This window comes from Caloenas nicobarica, chromosome 5 (assembly GCF_036013445.1).
Source record: "Caloenas nicobarica isolate bCalNic1 chromosome 5, bCalNic1.hap1, whole genome shotgun sequence".
Classification (NCBI taxonomy): domain Eukaryota; kingdom Metazoa; phylum Chordata; class Aves; order Columbiformes; family Columbidae; genus Caloenas; species Caloenas nicobarica.
In genome coordinates, this window is record NC_088249.1 from 6,132,556 (window position 1) to 6,153,804 (window position 21,249).

General features: G+C 39.3%; 1 protein-coding gene across 2 annotated transcripts in view; it reads left to right on the plus strand.

Annotated features, from left to right (window-relative positions):
- The window catches only part of HIF1A (hypoxia inducible factor 1 subunit alpha), a 34,348-nt gene that overhangs the window by 6,405 nt on the left and 6,694 nt on the right, over nt 1-21,249 (plus strand). For both annotated transcript variants that reach the window (XM_065635812.1, XM_065635813.1), the window contains exons 2-13: nt 8,539-8,729; nt 9,695-9,840; nt 9,942-10,026; nt 12,753-12,865; nt 13,918-14,120; nt 15,498-15,604; nt 15,761-15,908; nt 16,788-17,008; nt 17,194-17,474; nt 18,005-18,127; nt 18,390-18,784; nt 19,635-19,743. In XM_065635812.1, coding sequence (XP_065491884.1) covers nt 8,539-8,729; nt 9,695-9,840; nt 9,942-10,026; nt 12,753-12,865; nt 13,918-14,120; nt 15,498-15,604; nt 15,761-15,908; nt 16,788-17,008; nt 17,194-17,474; nt 18,005-18,127; nt 18,390-18,784; nt 19,635-19,743 — 2,122 coding nt within the window. The remainder of the gene's footprint in view (nt 1-8,538; nt 8,730-9,694; nt 9,841-9,941; nt 10,027-12,752; nt 12,866-13,917; nt 14,121-15,497; nt 15,605-15,760; nt 15,909-16,787; nt 17,009-17,193; nt 17,475-18,004; nt 18,128-18,389; nt 18,785-19,634; nt 19,744-21,249) is intronic.

Consider the following 21,249-nt stretch of genomic DNA (forward strand, 5'->3'; position numbering starts at 1 on the left):
ATGACCGATTTTTGTTTACCAGAATGAGTCGTTTCGCCGTCATCAATCATAAACCAAAACCAGATTGGTGTTACTTGGTGAAAATTCCTGCATTTCAAGAAGCAAAACAATTTGATACTAATGCTCCCATTTTTTGAGAAGTTATTTCATGCTGCTCAGAAGTGAGAATAATAAATGTTACGCTAGAGAGTTACTAGAGGTTTCCCTCATGTTTGCCTCGTGCTCACACCCATTGGAAGAGATGGGAATATGCTCTAAGGAACAGAAAACTTGAAGTAATACACATCAAATATAAAAACTGCAGCCTCTACTAGCTAAGCTAAAGAAATGAGACTCTTTTTGTGATTTAGCTGGCGATGGGAGTCTTCAGTGCTCAGTCCTTTGGGAAGGACTTTGTCCTTGCATCCTATTGAATCTACTGGATGTTGAGCTGACATTGGTGGAGGCTTTTTGTCTGTCGTTATAAGCATTTTTCTTGGCTCCAGTTGGGGAACGTGAGGTGAAGGGATGAGAACCCGAATGGCAGCAGTGAGGGGAAAATGCCCGGCCTCCAGTCTGGAAAACCTGGATGCAATGACAGAAAATAAATGGCGTATTTTAAAGCCATGATTTAGACTAAAATGAGTTACATTATGAAGAGTCTGCGTCTGTTTGAAGATAGACCAGTTAATAGCTAAAATGTTAACTGCAAGACTGACTTTTTGGCATCTTTTTTTGTGAGCCTGGTGGAAGCAAAAGCAGGAGGGCTGAAGGGAGGGGAGCACTTAGTGGCTAGTTCTGTCAAACCCATGTCCAGATATCTCTTGAATAGTTGTGTTTTTTCAGTAATAATAAACACATTTAAATTACCATGTCTCTTTCATCCTGAAGGGCACAGCACAGCTAATTAAAAGGAAAAAAAAAAAAAGAAAAAGCTGTATTCTAGGAAAAATCCAAATAACCAAGTTGAAAAAAAACATAATTTTTGCTACAACCAACCACTGTATGCCATGGGGTTATTTTAAAACAGTAAATTACTATGTAAAGGTAAAATATCAGTGGGTTGTGTTGTAGTAAGACACAGCAAGATCACTTCACCGTGTTCTGAATTAGAAATACTAATTTTGGAAGCTTTTACCTTCTTACTCACACTTTCTAAGCGGGGAGGTTGTTGGGGTTTCAGGTCAGCTCAAGGCCAAATCCAGATGACAGATAATCTCAGCAGTGTGGTCCTGTGTTGGCTTCAGAAGTTCCAGGCTTGGCTGCTGGCTCTTTATGTGCCATAATTTACTTGTCTGTAAAATACCTGATTATATAGCCTTCATGGTCTTGAAAGTAAGACTTTGTAAGTTAAGGCACAGCCCAGCACGGGGGCTCTTCTCGCTACTTCTCCCCGCTATCGTTTTGCAAACAGCAATGGGTTTCGGTTTTTGCTCTGAATATTTGTGCTGCTGTAGGTGATTCAGTCTGAACTGCTTGTTTGCTCTCTTAATTTGTGAGGGTTTTTTTCAGTTAGAGTTTATTTTTGGTGTTGATCAAGTTTTGGTAAATGCCCATAACTACTCTCATGTGAAGAAAATAGTTTAAATTGCTTTGTCAGAAGGCAATGTACAAAGGAATGAATTTTCATCGTTTACATACAGAGGTATTGTCTTTGTGTTTGGTTATTATGCTAGTTTCTGCAGTTAAATCTCTCTTTAAATCTTGGTTACTGTAAGGAATTTCTGATTTCTTTTCCTGCATTGAATTACTGGGCTGTAATGTTCATTAATTCATAATGAGCAAGACTTTCTTCTAGAAGATCACATGCTTGTGATTACACATGAGATTCTTGTGTGTAGGGTTTTTGTTTGGTTGGTTTTTTCCTCACAAAAACTTTCTACACAGACTATAAAATAAAGATAATTGGTAAATAAAATTGGCCACAATGGCAAAAGCAATATTACTTAAAATTATGTCAAAGCAAGAAGAGGCAAAGCTGTAGCCCAGAGCTCATTGTGAACTGGTAGCTGAGATAGATTGCATTAATTCTGTCATGCAGCGATAGGAGGAAGATGCACCCCCCTCATGGATTTGGAAAAAGTAAAATTTGTGGAGAATTTGCAGATAATTGCAGTTGCCGGAAAGCCTCCCTGTTGAACTGAGCATTCAGGCTTTGCAGTAAGTGTTCGAGTGCAGTCTGAAGTGCCTTTTCCCTGCCGTCAGGACCGCCTGATCACCACCAACGCGTAGCCTGGGAAGCCGGCACATGAGATGAAGCTGCGCCTCTGGCCCCTTTCCTCCTCACCCCATTGCCTGCCTTTTGGGGTGTTTAAACAGCAAAGATTGGGGCTCCCTTGCAGGACCAGCTGTAGTGCACCCGGGTGCCCCTGCCCTTCGCTCACAACCTGTTTTATCGTTTGCCTGCTGAGGGATGAACAGCCCGAGCTGCTGCGTCTCAGCTGCTGCTCGGACCAGACCAGTATGTTACTGCTGGGCTGGGAGGTGAGAGGGAATGGGGCTTTTGGGGCTGTCTGCAGCTCTGGGTGACGTTTAGTGCTGATCTGTCCCAGGGCCTCATAGCGTTAACACTACGGCTCTGTGACTCCCGCCTGAAGTCGATCAACTCAAATTAAAAAGTGTTTTTGAAGAGATAAGGGGACTAATTGGCATATTCTTTGTCTATGCCAGGTGGACAATGAGGAGACTTTCGTTTTGCAGCGTTTCTTTTTTTTTTAAAGAATACTTGCATCATTAACTCACCGTGTATTTAAATAACTGGATTATAATTATAAACTCATTTTTCGTATAAAGTAGTCTTTAGGGAGTTGAGCTATACTGTTTTAGTTTCTCTGTGGTAAGGGCTGGGCTTGCCTGGGACTTCTTTCCATGGAAGAATAATTTAGTAAGTATTGTGGCTAGCAGCTCTGGATAAAATAAAGATCTAACAAGCAGCGGAGAAAATTGAACGGCTGCATATTCAGCACAGTAGAGCTGTTGTAATATGCTCTTTGGCATCTGCGTCTTTTGAGTGAGTTTGCGTCTAGTTGGTGATTTATTGGCTGGGATGTGATGATGTGTCGTAGGCGAGAGTGGTCGGCATGGACCTGCCCGGGATTGAGCTCTTGAGATGGTCTCCATGAACACAACTGGTTGCACTGGTGTAGCGATACCTGCCTTAGGGTGTTCTGCTGGGCTACGGCTGCAAAGCGTAGGAAGGGATTGCGTCTCTGTCCTGTCCAGCTGTGCTGGCAGAGGCAGCTGGTTTAGCTGGGCAGGAAGAGATGACCAAGTTTTGTACCAGCTGCAGGAACGAATTCAAACTTAAAAGCTAAATATGAGGCCACTTCCAGGTCTACTTTTTACGTTTTAGTACCATCATGATGACATATACTGCTAATTTATTATTTTGTTGTAACAGCTGGATCTTGCCCTTTTGGTTTTGCATATTGAAGAAAAATTGAAGCTGTGTTTTAGCAGATACGGTCTTTGTGACTCCATTTCCAAGCCAGGTATTTCCAGTACTAGTTTTACAGTCTTGGGAGAGATTGTATCTAACATGGAGGTATTGTGTATGCAGTCTTGTACTGGCAAATGATGGGAACTGGTGTCCAAGATAAACTATTTAAAGTTCAATAATGAGATGTTATCAGATTTGAGGCACAGTGTTCATTTGGATTGTATTGCTTACACATGGTGTACTTCTGTGAAACTGTTTAAGAACAGATACTGTGATGAATACAAAGCAAATTGATTGTAGGAAACAATTATAAAGAGAAAAATATGAATTGCTGTGAGAAGATGCTTATTTTCTTAAAATTTGCTCAAAACCTGGATCAAGAAAGATGAGCCTCGATTAGTGAATACATGCACAATAGCTGTTTTTCATGGGAATTGAAAACATGTCAAGGGAGAAATCTACCTGATTAGAGAAACAGTAAGTTAGAATGTGAGTAATGCTAGAAAATAGATAACAGCAGTAAAGCAACATACAGGAGAAAACCCACCCTGATTACTTGTTTTAATGTAATACTGTGTACACCATGTAAAATTTTCCTTGACACTGGGTGGTGATTTAAGAAACAAGGAGACGAAGTTGAAATGCTACATATCTTAAGATCTGTCCATTGACCATTTTAATCTAGTTAGCAATTTTTAATTGAAATTTATCAGTTACAGATGGCATTTTCGAGGGTTCTTTTTGGTCTTGTTTCTGCTTATTTACCACCAGTAACTAAGTTTGGTTTACATGTGACCACTGATCAGTTTTACACTTGAGGAGATGGAAACTGTGGGCTGTATGTAGAATGTTGGATGGAGAATCACTTGTAGAAATGTGCAGTGGTGGACGGAGGGGTCTTTGGGGTGGCAAGGGGAACAATTCATTGGCTGGGAGACATTCTGACCCATAATGACAGGAATTGCACCTTCCAGTACAGAGGCTGTGTTAACATCTGTAACTGGTGCACATGGGACTGCTGATGGGGTGTTCTGGTCTGAAGGGCTGTTGGGCCAATTTTTGCTGTAAAACTTTGCTTATATTCACCTGGCAATATTTTAAAAGCCTTTTTGCTTTGAGGCAGTGAGTGGGAGCCTGGGTAATATCCTCCAGCTGAGCTCTTGGTTCAGCTGCAGTGAATCCTGGTTGTAAAATGTCTTTTTGCTCTGGGTTTCTAGCTCAGGTATCTTTTGGAACTCAGGTGTTTGTTCAGCTATTGCATGTGAACCTCTTTTAGATATAAAACGTGCTAGGTATTGGGTTTAAGACTCATTTAAGCACTGCTTTCTGTGAGCTGCGGTGCATAACCTGCTTTGGATTGCTCTTTGCTTCTGTATTCCGGTGGCAGAAATACGAAATGGAAATGAATGTCTGGGACTGAAGCTGTACAGGAAACACCAGACCTGAAAATACATGCAATTTCCTGTCCCGCACCGGCATTTCTGATATTTTCATTGCACATATAATCCACTCTTCAGCTGAGATATTCTTCGGGGTCTTCAGGTGTTTTTCTTTCATGTGAGACTGATAGCAGAAGGTTGCAATACAGCTCTCAAGTCTGGTGGTTATTTTAAATGGAGCTCAGGTTCCTCTTGTCTCTGCAGAATAGGTATTTCTGTTGTGAAGGCCATGACTTTTACATGTGGGCACTTCTGAAAATGTCTTTTAAATTATATGGCTTATTTAAACTGATTTTGTGCCAGTTGCCACCTCACTGTTTAAAGTCCTCTTCCTTGAGCTCACCTCTTTTTTTTTTTTTTTTTTTTTCCCCTACCCCGTTTCCCTGAAAATAAGACCTACTCCAAAAATAAGCCCTAGTTACAGTTCATTTTTAAAAAAGCCAATTTAAATAGTGTTGAGGCAGGTATACATGTAAAAAACTAAGCATCTTTTGGAGCAAAAATTGTATAAGACCCTGTCTGTCTTTGGGGAAACAGTGTAGTTGAGAGCTCACTTAAGAAATACATTTTCTTTATAGGAGTTGAACATCCTTTAATTGACTACACAGAAATTTGTGGGCAGGTACATGCAGTGATTGTGTCCTTTTCTATATACTGTGCGCACCTGAAGTAACAAAGCATAGACTAGTTGCAACACTAAAGGATTTTTTTTTGCCTTTTTTTTATTATTTGGTGGCATCCCTTGTTGAGGCAACTCTGACTTCACTTCATAATTAAACCTCATTTGTGAAAGACATTTTCCCTATTAATTTGATCTATTAAAGAAATGCTCTTTGAAGCTGGTGGTTAATCTTCCTATTTAAATGGCTGGGTTTTACTCAGATTGGTTACAGCTTAGTTTTAAACAGCTCCTAAAAATAGCAAACTGTCGTGCTGTACAGCTTAAATATCTATCTATAGTAGGAAACTCGTAGTAAGAGGCAGAGGAGACTTTGCTGCTGGTACCATTGGTGCCACTGTTGCACTTGAGTTTTGCCCATCACAAAGTCGGGCAGCACTTGCTTCTCTTACTCCAGGATTAATTTTTAACAGAAGCGCTATGAGCTTGATTTGAGCAGCGTTTCAGTCGGAAATTAATAATTCAATGGTTGTGAGAAGGTTTGGCTGTTTGTGTTGAAGTCTGCTGCTAAGCATGCTAAAACCAGGCAAAAATCTAGAAAGTAGCTGGAATATTTTCATGAACATTAAAAGCTTTCAGAAAGGAAATACAGAGGAGAGGGCTGAAATCACAACTTGTGTGGTTAGCGTCTATTTTAATCTCTTGCTTGAAGACGTGAAGGGCACAGCATTATTGACAAAGCTTGGGGTTTTTTAACTGGAGTATCTGTAGCTGAAAAGGAATCTGTGACAAAACTGCAGGCATCTGGGCAGATGGAAACCAGTTGCTTCCAGTAACTCCCCTTTGAGTTTCTGAAAGAGCAAATTTCTGCAAGTGAAGGGATCTTGAATGAGTAGCTAACAAAGAAAAATCAAAGGTATAAAGGTGAATCTGTCTAAGGCAACGTAATTCCCTGTTTCACCTTTACCAGTGAAATCTGTGATCCAAGGGGGAGACAAAGGGAATCCAGATGGTTTTTCACCTCTACCCTCTAGTTTTCCACCAAAAGAATAGGTACTTGAGGCCTGTCTTCAGTAAGAAATGTTTAATCAATCAGATTATATAGCTAAAGGTTATTGTTAAAGGTCAGACTTGTCGTAATGGCTATTTTGGATATACCTGGATGTCAGGAGCCTCACACTTCTCAGACCAAGTTATCCATGACTAGATCAGGAACGTCTGTTGTCACAGGGAAATTATTAGATATTTTAGGCTACCCTTCTAAGGAACACGAGCTTATATTCACAGAAACCAATAGAATTATTGTAGGTCCAGAAATTTTTACTACTATAATACCCATATGTAGGTTTTCCGAATATCTCCATTATAATTATGCTGGTTTATTAATGTTTCTCATTACATAGAAATAGTATTTCTGTGATCTAGTAGCCTGATTTTGCCACCAAAGGAGAAAACCTAATCTTATTCTTAGCTCTTATAAAATGATTCTGATAATCAAGCTTCTAGCGCTTCCTTCTGCGGGCAGTGGCAGAGGGTGGGAGGGGGATGGATGGGGATGCTGCACAGTTTCATGAAGTTGGAAAAGCTGAAGGTGATCACAGAAGGAGTTCTGATGGCTTACCTCATCTTTATCAGAGCTTATTAAACATATTTTGTGCTTCAAGGCTTCCAAAAGTCAGTCATAATAGTATTGTTGCTTGCACGTTTCTGCACAAACTAGGTGTTTGGCTCTTGTGGGTAGCACATCAGGTAAAGAATTGAAAAATGTGTTCGTTTGAGTATGTATTTGTCTGTGTACTTTCAATCTGGTTCGTTATTTGCCAGGCAATATCAGCTTGTGAATAGCTTTCCTTTGTTATTTGTGATACCTCTCACAAGATGCGTGCTCATTAAAGAGTGGTTTTGCACAGATCCGCAGACTTAGCAATATGAATTTGGCAGTGGTAGTACATAACTTTTAAGTCTAGTGAAATTTGAAAAAGAATAATTCTTAAACAGTTAGTAGTAAATAATGCAGTAGTTTACTTTCTGTCTTTTTCAACTAGTGACACTAAATATCTTTATGATAACATTAAAAGGCACGGAACTTTGAATTACAAAAACAGTGTTTATAGGCATATGCTTATCTTGCAACTTTCACAAAAGTCAATGGAAGGGGATCTTACAGATTATGCAGCTGCTTTTTTACCTTAGGTGTACGCAAAATGAAGATAGGGTGCCTTCAGGAGACATAAATGTATATAAAGAAAAATGGACAGTAATACTTTTGTATTGTGTGTTTAAAAATAAAAGCACATTTAACTGCAGTGGCATCATTTCCTCGGGGACCACAGCAGCACTGAGTTCTTGTTCAAATGTAAGATTGACATGGAGCTCCCACCTCAAAATACATAGTTTACAACTCATGTGACAGATGCATGAGACAAACGCGAACTGGTGTGGGTACTGTCAAAGGGAGAATTATCCGCGTTGCCGACTGACGGAGAGTTTCAGGTGTTTTGGTGTTTGCTTTTTGTGATCTGACCTTGAATTCGTGTGTCCTGCGGGAGGAGAGTCTGACAGAGGTGATGGAAGGAGAATGAGGCAACTTCTTTACAGCTGGAGTTTTCCATTGTTGGGGAGACTATGGGAGAGGCTACACTGGAGAAAGAGCTGGGAAAAGGGACTTTTTGGATCACTTGAAAAGCAGGACGCCTCATACTAGATAGCCTTGCTTATCTGACCTATTAAGTGGCCTGTGAAAGGATGGTAAAAGGGATGATCTTGGAGAGTGTATATGATACTACTGGATGGAGCATCGAGATGGACTTTAAGGGGTTAGGAAAGAGGAAGGAAACAGGATTTGAAGGCTAGAGAGGCAGCAGTCAAGGTAGGAGATAAGGACATCGGGAGCGGTTCTGAGTACGTAGATGTCTGTTTGAATAAATGATCTTGTTGGAAGACTTTGTGGGTTTGAATTTAGTTCTGGCAGAGCCCAACCACAGCAGAACTCCATACACAGAATTTCATTTGCACTTTCAATTTCCTATTTCCTATATTAACCCCAAACTTCGTTTATATAGGATTAGCTCGGAACGTAGAAAAGAGAAGTCTAGAGATGCAGCGCGGTGCCGACGGAGCAAGGAATCGGAAGTGTTCTACGAGCTTGCTCATCAGCTGCCCCTGCCCCACACCGTGAGCGCACACCTGGACAAGGCATCCATCATGAGACTGACCATCAGCTACTTGCGCATGAGGAAGCTCCTAGATGCTGGTAAGCGAATAACGTGGCAGAATCTGGAAAAGAGGCTGGAGGTGTACTGAGGAAGAAGCTATCTCACGAACCTATCAGCAGTTAAAAATAAATACATGAATAATTGCATCCTTTCTGTGGAAAGGTGGAAGGCCTTACAGTAGAAATAGGCTGTTCCTGATGGCACAGGCAAAATGGTCACTGTTCAACAGACTTTTGCTTTTCCCTTTCTGTTCTGATGATCCCGGTTGGTTCATCACAGCCATGCTGCCATTTGCAGTCTCAGTTATTTGACACTTGTCCCAAAGTTAATTTCTGTTGTTCAACCCTCTTTTTCCCCCTGGAGTTGGTTGTTCCAGCTGCACTTTGCTAAACTGTACGTAGTTGGTGTAAGGCTGGCTTACCGAAATATAGGTGTTTCTCCTTAATAAACTGCAAGAAATTGTTTTGTAGTCATATTCCACTGAAGGTGAAGTTAGCTGAGGATATATCAGTTTCTCTGCAGCTACACCTACACATAAAATTACAGGAGTATCTGACTTAGCTTATGAACCTGTATGTGTATAGCATGACATAGGTGCTGTACTGGTTTTCTGTACTTATCCATACCTACCTAGGCTGTATGGAAGAGTAACTTTGGTAGCCGTACTCTGAAATGTTCCCTAGGAAGCCCCCGAGAAAAGTTTATAATGCCTTTTTGAGATAAATGGTAATATTTTTCCTATGTAGACTTTTTCCTGAAGGTGGAAAGTCTATTCCTTTATGCATAAAAGCACAGAGGTTTAACCCCACTCTGATTTTCTGTGATTTGTAATACCATTACTTGAGCTTGAAGAAGTCACTTGATCACTTACCTCAGTGAATTACACTGATTTTGAACAGTCCTGCAAGATTGGCTCCTGTCAGACTGGTGCCAGAATTCATTCCTGATGGTAAGTGAAGAATGGCTGATGTTTCCTTGAACTAAAATGTGTGGCTGCTTGTAGGTGAGCTGGAGACAGAAGCCAAAATGGAGAAGGAACTGAACTGTTTCTACTTGAAAGCTCTTGATGGATTTGTCATGGTTCTGTCTGAAGATGGGGACATGATTTACATGTCTGAAAACGTGAACAAGTGTATGGGACTCACTCAGGTGAAATACCGACGTTTCCTAAGACTGTTTCAAATCTGTAAAATTTGTTACATTTTTCTATATGTAAGGTTAGACACCTGTATGCCTCTTATTTTTTGCAGTTTGAGCTAACGGGGCACAGCGTATTTGATTTCACTCATCCATGTGACCATGAAGAGCTGAGAGAAATGCTTACACACAGAAATGGTGAGAAGAAATTAAAAACTGATTTAATTTACTGATGGATAATTCCTGTTGGCATTAGTACAGTTGGCTGTCTGCCAGAAAGAGAGAACAAACTAATACATTTTTCTGCTTATATCTCAAAATAAACCTTGTTCAGAGATACTAACAACAGAAATAACCAGAATGTTTTGGCAATATCCTAACTGTATGAGAGATTCATCAGTACTTCATTAGTACTCTTTTTATCTGAAACAAAATTAATGACTAAAACGGAGTTATTGAGGGTGGAAAGAATTAGCGTGCCTACAGGAATAAAATTAGAGGTAGGTTGAACGAGAATGATCTTAAGCAATTGCCGTAGAAGGATACAGGGAAGTTAAATTGGTGCATTTGTCTTGGTCTGGGCTTGCCTTTAAGCAACAACTTAAAAGCAAATGCTTTCTTCCAGAAATCTGCGGTGGTATACTTAAGACAAGAAAGATACTATATTTAGAACGGCATAAAACTTAATCAGGGAGTACTTGGACAGTCCCAAAAAGTGCTTTAGGAGGGATGCTTCTCTGCACCTTTTAATTGGTGCATGAAATTGGTATCTTTTCAAATTTCTGACTGTTCTTCGTCCGAGGGAGTAGAACACTGTGTTAACATATTCTGTATGCTTTCAAATTTAACAAATGCCCATGAATTGGTGCTTTTATGCCTTCTAAAGGTTTGCTAATGACTATAAAGACTTGGCAGTCTTTGTGCCTCGAAACAAATCTGCTTTACTCAGTTGTCAGAAGTCTAAAATCCAGCCTCTCTTAATTCCTGTTCCAGCAAACAAGGGTTACATGGACTCTGAATCTAGACAGTGATAAATTACCAGCCTGACCTCGGCTTTCACATAGCACTGTGAATCAGAAATCTGATGTTGTCGTTCTATTTAATTCAGTGGAAGAGACCTGATAAAATATCTTAGCGTTAAGGGCCCAACTTTGATTTTGTAAGCGTTTTCTAGACTTGTCTGCCCTTAGTGTTGATGTATGTTTCTAAGGCTAGATTAGCCCCGCCCCGGCCTTTGGAATAAAACGTCATGGGGCGTGTGGGGAAACAACTGCAATAAGGCAGTGTAAAAAATGGTCTTGTTGCAAAAGCTTATTCTTAAAAATGTCATATTTACTGAGTTTCCTGCAAACCAACTCTAGTGTGTCTAAACTGACCAGACTGGAGTAAGATGTCTAAAAAGCATTATTACAAAATCTGTTTCGCAAATGAAGTTGGCAGACAAAAGTCTAAGTTACAGTAATAATAGTACTTTTTTATATTTGTTAGGATTCCCAGGTTGCATTCTACTGCAGTTCTTACATCAGTGGAACTATTTTGCTTTTGAATTGAGTGTTAAACACTCCCCTTTGAGATTGTACAGGTGCAAACAAATACAAATGTGACTGGCAGAAGCTGAACTGTGTTTTGTCTTTACGAAGTTGCTTTTTAAACTTTCAAAGCTGGCGATTTTAAAAATAATGTCCAGTGCTGAATCAGCCTTTAGAAAGTTGCTCCATCTCTTATGGTTGCTTCTCAAGGCAGAGCCTTAAGCATCAGGAGTTGGTAACAATAATGCTGTGTGATCTTCAACTATGAATTTCTAGACTGGTTTAACTCTTTTAAAAACATACTGAAATAAGTTTGGGCTGCTTCTCTGAACGCTGCTGTGGTTTTTATTAATTTTTTTAAAATTTTTCCCACACCCCTCCTTTATTGAGGATATTTTGATGTGGCATAAAGCAGGCTTGTCCATGTTAGACTTTGCCCCTGCTAGAAGCCCTAGACAGAGTGGCATAGGGGCTCTCACATTTTTCTAATGAATTTTGTCAAGCTAATAGCTGCAGCGCAAGCCATTTCATAGCTATGATTTGGTCCTCGCTCCTTTTGTGTCCTGGCAAACTGGCTCTTCCAGCACTCCTTATCCGAGGTGCTTTTATTTCCTCCCTCCATGCACAGCAAGCCGCTCACAGCTCTCCCAATAGGATCAGTTTGCACCTTCTCTGCGCAGAATAGCCTCACTAGCAATCGACTCGGAAAGTTCTTCCCTCTAAAGGCAAAAACTTAACTAAAAGCTTGCTGTTAGCAAATAAGGCTAAAAAATTAGTGCTGTTAATATCAGTTTGTATTAGGATTTCTTGACTTTTTTTTTTTCCCCAAGAATGCTAATAATACGTTTAAAAACTTGGTCCCTGGTTACTCTAAGAGAACAAGTCACTGTGGGAATATTTGGATGCATGTAAACAGCAGAGCTGTTAATTCTGAATTTAAAACCTGAAAATACTGCTGTCCTGAAGCCTACAAGCCCAAAATGTATTTGATTTGAACCTCTCTACTGTGAGTTACTGATGCATTTCAGTGGAAACCAACTCAACAGTACTTCTCACTCAGCATAGGCTTTTGTTGTCCTCTGACACAATCTTTAAATGTATTAAATTTTCAATCAGTGTTTCTTTCTCCCCACCCCTTTTTCCTGAAATTCGTGAGTGTAGAGTTGGCTGCAAATACAATACTGATTGTAAAACATTGAAATATCATTTTTTGCCTACCTCACAGTAAAACTCATTCTGAAAAGTGTTACTGTTGAAAGTGCTGTTAGGTTTTTTTAATTTATTTTGGGGGTTTTCCCCTAGTCTTAGAGTGCCGTAACGTGTTAGGTTTTTTTTAATGCCTTTGGAAGATGATCCAAGAGCTTAAGAATTGGTTTTACTATTTGCTTTTGCTAGGTCCCGTGAAAAAGGGCAAAGAGCAAAACACGGAGCGCAGCTTTTTTCTCAGAATGAAGTGTACACTGACTAGCAGGGGCCGAACAGTGAATATAAAGTCTGCTACGTGGAAGGTAACTAATGCCAAGGAACATTTCTGTAGGTTGGCGGCTGCTTCTTCAGATGTCATAACTCGCCATATTTCAACATTTTTACTTCATGTAACTAGCTTTAGTTTCATTAAGTACTTAACTAATTTAATGATTGTGCTTCAATAAGCTGAATTTTAATGCTGAACACATCACGGGAGTAACTGAAACAATGTTTTAAAATTAGTTTTTCAAAAGTCTTTTAATGAATTCTCCATTTTAAATTAGAGGCCATTTACATATTGGAAATTAAAATTACTAAATATGTTTGCGTAAAGCCTTCTCCTCTGAGAAAAAAATACTTGACACCACTTATGCTGATACCCGATTCCTTTTCATTTGACCCTGTAAATGTGACAGTCGAGGTCTCCCCAAAGGACTTCAATACTGTTCTTTCTGCAGCCGCTGCCTGTCCCTTTTGTAACAGTTGGAACAAAAAGAGCCCACTAACTTTCTGCAGCGAATGCATTTTCTCCTCTGGACAATAAGTAACCTTTTACTGTAGCAAGTGGTGTTCCAGCTCACAGTTCTCTTTAATAACTTAAATTTAGTTACTCTGGATCAAACAACTTCTTTCTTCTTTGCTGCTGTCTGTGAACAATTTCTACTTCAGAATGGTTAGAAGAAAACCAAAGGAAACCACAAAATGCAAAACTTGTGTTTTGAAGAACACATTTGATCTCTAAGATCACTTGTGCAGCAGAACTAAAACGGAGGTTGCTGCTGTTACCATAACTTTCAAATTGAAATAGTGAGATACCTTCTGCTGAGACAGTTGCGTATCAGTGGTGTCACTGGTGTAACTTTCAAAGAACAACGGTTCACCCAAGTGCAGAAACGTCTCACGTTGCTCCAGCAAGTGTCCGAGAGGAGAGAGTTGGCCTGAGGAGAACTGCTGCTCCTGCCTTTCTGCTGTGGATGTTGCATCCAGGGGAGGGGAGGGGAAGAACTTCGCCCCAGCTGTGCTAATGGAAATACAACTGTGGTGTTTGACAGACAAGACCCTGGTCTCTCTTTAAAATATACCTTTCCCATAGGTACTCCACTGCACTGGACATATTCGCGTATATGACACGTGCGGTAACCAAACTCACTGCGGCTACAAAAAGCCTCCCATGACGTGTCTGGTGTTGATCTGTGAACCTATTCCTCATCCATCAAACATTGAGGTCCCCTTGGACAGTAAAACGTTCCTCAGTCGTCACAGTCTTGATATGAAATTTTCCTATTGTGATGAAAGGTAATATATATATATATATATATTAAAAAAATACTAATTCACTTGAAGGATTTGTAGGGATTGTACATGTTGGCTAATGTTGGCCTTGTACATTTACAGAGTCTTACTTGTTAACTTGATTATTGCCTGGATGCTTTGGCTTTTACAAACTGATCAGGATATCTTATTTAAAAGACAGATTTTTAAATCTAAGGAGGCTGCAGGGTTCTTTGGAATAAATCCTTTGCCTACAGTTAACTGCCTGCTCAAATGGGTCTTTAGTGTAGTGGCAGTGGTTAAATTGAAATAAGATTCTTCCGGACATTGGAAAAAAAACCAGGAAGGATTTTTAGTTTTGTTAAAGATGGCGCTGCATTTTGGGGACTGCAAAGAGCGTGTGTGTAGTACTTGTCAGATGCATTTTATTGCTACCACTTCCCCCCTCTCCCTTCCTCAGGACATCAGTGTTTGCTTTCTCCAGTCCAAAAAAAACCTCCAAAACTTCAGCTGTATTTTTGATGCGACCCATCTGCTGTTCAAAATGAAATTTTGTGTTCTGGTACAAATCATGCATATAGTCAAATACATAAGTGCTCTTGCTATGCTCCAGAACCTTAGCTTGACAAATTTGAAAAACAAATGAAGGAAATTATTGACTTGAGGTTTTTGTTTTGTTTTAAGTGGGTATTATTTGTTCCTGCCTGCTCAGAGTTTAGTTTTCCTTATAACAAAAATGAACTTCTAATTACTTGCTGCGGTTTAGATGCAAAGAGATGTTAGTGCAGGTCATTTTCTGTCCTCTGCAGTAACTTCATATTTCTAGGGCTGATGCTGTCACATAAAAAGTACTTATTTGGTCACATTCTGCATGTAGAATAGGGCAAAATAAAGGCATTCCACTGGTTAGCATTGCCCTCTAGGGGCTGAAGAAAATACTGTTTTCTTTAAAAGCTGGCTATGATTGACAGTGGGAAGAATAAATCTGATTCCTAATTTATTTCAGGTGCAGGTTTAAAACCGGTGAAGCATGTCCATGTTATTTTATTGAATTCTCATATTTGTATAAGCTGGGTTTTCTAGTCTGTAAGTAGCTGGTCTACCTTTCAGGGAAAAAAAAAAAAAAACCTCTGGAAAGCAGGGATTTACATAATCCTGTCCTCCATAGGACATAATTTATAAATATTCAATGACAGGTAAAATCCTCTGCCTGCTGATATTTCTCTCTTAAAGAAGCATAAAAAAATAGTAATTTATTTCAAAATGAAAACTCCAAGTAAACCCAAATTGCTGCTAAGGTGTATGGAAGTGACACTTGGGATATCCAAGCATCCCAATGCTCTAGTATTTGTGCTACTCCTTGCCTGCTTTTACTTAACAATTTTTTCCCTTGTTTTAAAGAATTACAGAGTTGATGGGGTATGAGCCAGAGGAACTCCTGGGTCGCTCTATCTACGAGTATTATCATGCGCTGGACTCTGACCATCTGACCAAAACACACCACGACAGTAAGTGCGAAACCCTCTGACTACAAGAGATGAGATACAGCAGCAGCACCAGGGCCTGCTTTAAATTGCAGATAGGAATCCGAAGTGAATATTTCTCTTAAATGGTTTCATTTTTTTCCTGCCTGGAATTAAAGCTGGTGTCCTTTCTGCTTTCAGTGTTCACAAAAGGGCAGGTGACAACAGGACAGTACAGAATGCTTGCGAAACAAGGTGGCTACGTTTGGGTTGAAACTCAAGCGACTGTTATCTACAACACTAAGAATTCTCAGCCGCAGTGCATAGTGTGTGTAAATTATGTGTTGAGGTAAGTTGAGCGGACATCACTAATCTTTGTCATCGTCTTTACTGAATATGAATTCAGATACTGATGGAGCTATGTCTCTTCAACTGACAATGTGGTCCCATGTTGAATACGTTATGTTACTATTTTTCCTACCAGTGAAATTTTTGCTTAGAATACTGCCAGTCCTAGGATTAGGAATTGTACTTGAAAACAAACCACTTTTTTGATCTAGTGATGTCAGTGGGAAGGTCTCTTGCAGGCAAATGAGTGTAGGGCCAACCTCTTCTGGGCTGTTGTGATGGAAGCACTTGAGAATTTGTGTGTGTTCTGGACAACTCCTTAATCTTTGTCTGCAGTCTGGAGCAGTTAATTTCGCTAATAACTTTAGTCATGGAGTCAAAGCAGCCGTAATGGTGTCTTTCTTAAGTCCATTTATCTTTTTCTTCCTTAGAATTCCTCCTTTAATTGAAGGCTTCAACTGAAGGCAGACTTGATGCCTGTTTTTCTGTAGAATAGTCTTACGGTTTTTTCAAAACTTTGGCAAATGTACTAATGTCAATCTATCAACATATTGTACATTTGTTTAAAACAAAGTGTTTTAGGAAATGCCTAACATTTTTTCTTTACCTTCAGAAAAAGCATATGTATTTTTGTTGCTTTTTTGATGGCACCACAGTTAGTGCTTGCTTTATCTATCACATTTGAGGAAAGAATGAGAAAAAAAAAAAAGCTTAAAGCTCCTATCTTGGTAATTTTGTGGTATGTGTGGTGGTTTTGGTGGGTTTTTTTGTGTGTTGTGGTGTGCGTGTTTATTTGTTTCTTCCAACTTAGAAAACCATTAAGCCTGAATTTATTCCTTTTAGCTGTTTGTTAACAGTCATCTCCCTCTCTGTCTGACAGTGGAATTGTTCAGAAGGACTTAATTTTTTCCCTCGGACAAACTGAGTGTATGCTGAAACCAGTAGAGTCTCCTGATATGAAAATGACCAAAATATTCAGCAAAGATGACCTGGATGATACCAACAGCCTTTTTGAAAAACTTAAGCAGGAACCAGATGCTTTAACTGTGCTGGCCCCAGCTGCTGGAGACACAATTATCTCCCTAGATTTCAGCAGTAATGGTGGGTGTGTGTTTCATTTGGAGAGCATGCTAATTAGTAAAGTTAGTATTTTACAGTAAACTTTGAAACATCACCTCCCAATATCACTTGCCTGGTGGTATTTCAGACGCAGTTTAAATGTAGTGAGGTCCGTAGACACGCTCAGTATTGTTACTTAGGTTGATGGTTTCTTTTAATTTTTGTAGAGTCTGATGAGCAACAATGTGATGAAGTTCCTTTGTATAATGATGTAATGCTCCCCTCATCCAGTGAGAAATTGCAGAATATAAATATGGCAATGTCCCCACTACCTGCCTCTGAAACTACGAAGCCACTTCGTAGCAACGCTGATCCCGCACTCAATAGAGAAGTTGTATCAAAGCTGGAGCCAAACACAGAGCCGCTCGAACTTTCTTTTACCATGCCGCAGGCGCAAGAGCGACCGACCAGCCCTTCTGATGCGAGTACCAGCCAAAGTTCACCTGAGGTTAGTTCCGATATTTGGATGCGCTGCCATTGAAATGGATGTGCTGTTAGGGCTTGTGGAGCAAACCTGGTTAAGGATGCAGCCAAGACAGGAATTGAAAATTATTTCCAAGGTGCGACTTAGTCAAGTCACGCCGTGTTGAGGAAAAAGATAAATTTTCATACTGAGAATTATCTTTTCTTTAAAGTGAGTCTTGCAAATGCACACGATACCACCTGATAGAAATAAGAAGAGCTTGGGAAAGGTCTTTCTATAAAAGAATGGTTGAGAGACACAACTGTAAACAGCAAATTAGTTGTAATAAATTACTGCAAAGGCTACTTCCAGGTTCCAACTAATCACGTGCTTCCCAAGTGCGGTAAATTTGAATGTAGACTGATAAGTGTCTTTTCCTTTCCCATTTTAATTTTGTGAAGCTGTAGTTTGGAATTGGATTTTACAGCAGAACATTTTTTTCAGAGAATCTGTAGATACAATGCGACATGATGTAATGACAGAAACTTAAAACTGCGCTCAAAATGTTTTCACAGCCCAGTAGTCCCAACGACTACTGCTTTGATGTGGATAATGAGATGGCTAATGAGTTCAAACTGGAATTAGTGGAGAAACTCTTTGCGATAGATACAGAAGCAAAAAATCCATTCTCTACTCAGGTAACGTACATTAACTGAAAATTCTGTATCATCTTAATTCTTAGTTTCATCTTAGTTTCATCATCTTAATTCTTAGTGTACTTCTCTTTCCCTTTGAATGTCTTCAGGAACCTCTTTCCTCTTTTATGTAACATTTTTACTAGAATTAATTGCAAAAAAAGTATTGTAAGAATTTGGTAAAAGGAAGAGCCTTAATGAAGCCATGAAGTCATAGCTGAGATGTTCTTACATATTTATAATTTTTACCTCTCGTCTTTTCCAGGAAACTGATTTAGACTTGGAGATGTTGGCTCCTTACATCCCAATGGATGATGACTTCCAGTTGCGCTCCTTTGATCAGCTGTCTCCACTGGAAAGCAGTTCTTCTGGCTCTCAAAACACAGCCACCATTACCATATTCCAGCAGACTCAAACACCATCAAGTACTGCTGATGAAATAAAACCAGCGACAGAACGTGTGGATGATGTGAAGACGCTAATTGTTCCTTCATCTCCTGTCCACATAATCAGTGAAACGAGTAGTGCCCCAGCATCACCTTACAGTGGGAACAGGAGTCGAACTGCGTCTCCGATCCAAGCAGGAAAAGGAACAGTGGATCAGACGGAAAAATTGTGTCCGGGAGCGCCCAGCTTGCTAACGGTCACGCTGAACAAAAGGTATTTTAAAAGCAAAGCTTAAGCACTAGTATCTGTTCAAGAAATTAGATGTAATACATTTTTAAATACTGCCAACTGCTGTATGTTGTCTTCGGCATTCTATGTGAAAGTAGAAATTGATACATTTAAATCTGGACATTTAGAACAAGTTTCTTTTTTTTGTGTGTGTAGCAAGCTTCCCTAAAGTTAATTTCACAGTAGCTTTTACATAAGCATCTTGTGTCACAGGCAGCTACTATATGCAAACTGTGTTCATAATTTTATTCTGCTCTTGTATCTGATTCTTCATTCTTTTTAAAAGAATGCAGTAGGCAACGTACAAGCAGTTGTACCCACACAATATTTCTGGTGCTTTTCCTGTCCACTTTGTTATGAGGTAAGAGGCGACAGTAGTCTGTGTGCTGCATTTATTGCTTTTAAAGCGAGACCTATTTCATAATGATGGACTGTGGCATTTGTAGTAGATATTTACCACGACAGAAAATCCTACAGACATCAGACCTTTGATACATAGAAGTTTTATTTGTACATAGAAATATTCAGAATAGACTTTTTCTCACCCTTCCCTCCCTCCTTTCTGTTGAAAGTGAATTGCTGAACTTTTATGCTTTGTTATTTTTCTGCAAAGAATTAAAAAATTTTGTTATAACTCATTCTGAACTTCACAGCAAGATTAAAAGCTAAGATTTGCTGTGCTCGTAGACAATGATTGTTGAAATGAGTCAATTATTAAACAAAAGTAGTATAGTTCATTAATTCAGTTCTGTGATATTGTATATAAGTGTCCACAAAAGAACAACGGCTTGAGGATAGTAGAAACGTCTTAACAGCCTGAATCAATTTTTCTTAGATCTACTGCAATGGATGAAGAACTAAATCCAAAGATGCTAGCTTTGCATAATGCTCAGAGAAAACGAAAAATGGAACATGATGGTTCACTTTTTCAGGCAGTTGGAATTGTGAGTTTTATTTTACCATTTTAAAATATTCACTTTTAACCTTGCAATTTCTGAAATGAGGCATCAGTGCAGACTCCTGAGTTTAGCTGTTGGTGTGCAGTGGAATCTTGGGATCAGAGATAATTGTTCTATAGCGAAGTGCCCAATATATGCAGATACTCTGATTTCAGTTCTTTTGCTGTCAGCCGTTTCAAAAGTGCCCTCTATATCCAAGCACATTGCTTGAATAGAGAGAAGATATTCGATATTCTTCTGTGAAAATACATGTTCTTCAGTAGAATAGGCACAAATGTTAAGACATCACATGTGAATTTACGATTGCCATATTTATTTCACTTTTAAATTCAACCTCAATTTTTGGATTTGTCAGTACTGGAGATAGTGTCCTTATGCTGCTTTCTACGCTTTCATTTTTCCATCGAGTCTGAGATATTTGATCAGATAACAAGACCATTGGAACCATAAAGGAATAGAATTCGTATAACCTAGCAAATGTGTATTACTGCCACTTTCATTTCAGGCACCCTCTCTCTAGTATTAGTGTGTGCGGTTGTGCGTAGCTTATCATCTGTTTTCACTATTCAAAATAATCTTTTTAGGTATTCTTAGATTTGTGTCACTTAAATGTGGCTATCTAACTTGTTATTTTCTGCAAGAGTGTTTCATCTCCATGATCTTTGTCTCTTGCTGTCAGTTCTTAATATTTTGAAATCTTGAGCTTTGCTATTACAAAGTTCTCTCCTCTTGCCTTCGTTGCAAGTTCTCTCTTCTCTCAAGTGTTTGCACAGTTAATTCTTAGTTCCTCTACCGCATAGTAACCTTTGAGATTCTTTCTTTAGTGGTCCATCTCCCAGGTGTATTCATCCATCATGTCTCACAGTGCAGGATTATTTTTCTTCTGAACTGGGAATTATTCCTGTATTACCATTCTGGTTTGGGCATGAGACAAATCACTATATGCTGTCTTTATCATTCCTTTCCTCTAGAAGAGCAGAGAAAGCTGTTATGTCTTTTTTTTTTTTTCTTCCTCTATGAGGCAAGCAGACTTTATTTAAAAAAAAATCATACTTATGCCATTGTTTTCACTTGGTAAATGCTTTGCACTTTCATGCATGTTGTCCTGTTACTTCCAGTAGCCCTGTAAGTATTCACAGCTCTGCAAGAAACTTTATTGCCTTTCATTGCCTCTTTCTCATGTGATGGTGCTGCCGCTGTCGTACAGTGTTGCCGGTAAAATATTCAAAATAGCATGGGCTGTCATTAAATACCTAGAACACCAGCGGTTCTGTATTAACTGCTGTAATAGTGTTCAGGCTTCTTTTTAATGCTTATAGGTTCAAACTTCATCCTTTGCTAAACTTTTTTCTTCTTTTTTGTATCTGACAAAAATGGTATAAATATTTTGATAGTTTCTGCACAGACAGAAGCTGCATTTTCCACGTGGCTGGGTCTTACTGACATTATTTCAAGCAAGTGCTTCTGATTTTTGGCGTTTTTCTCCATAAT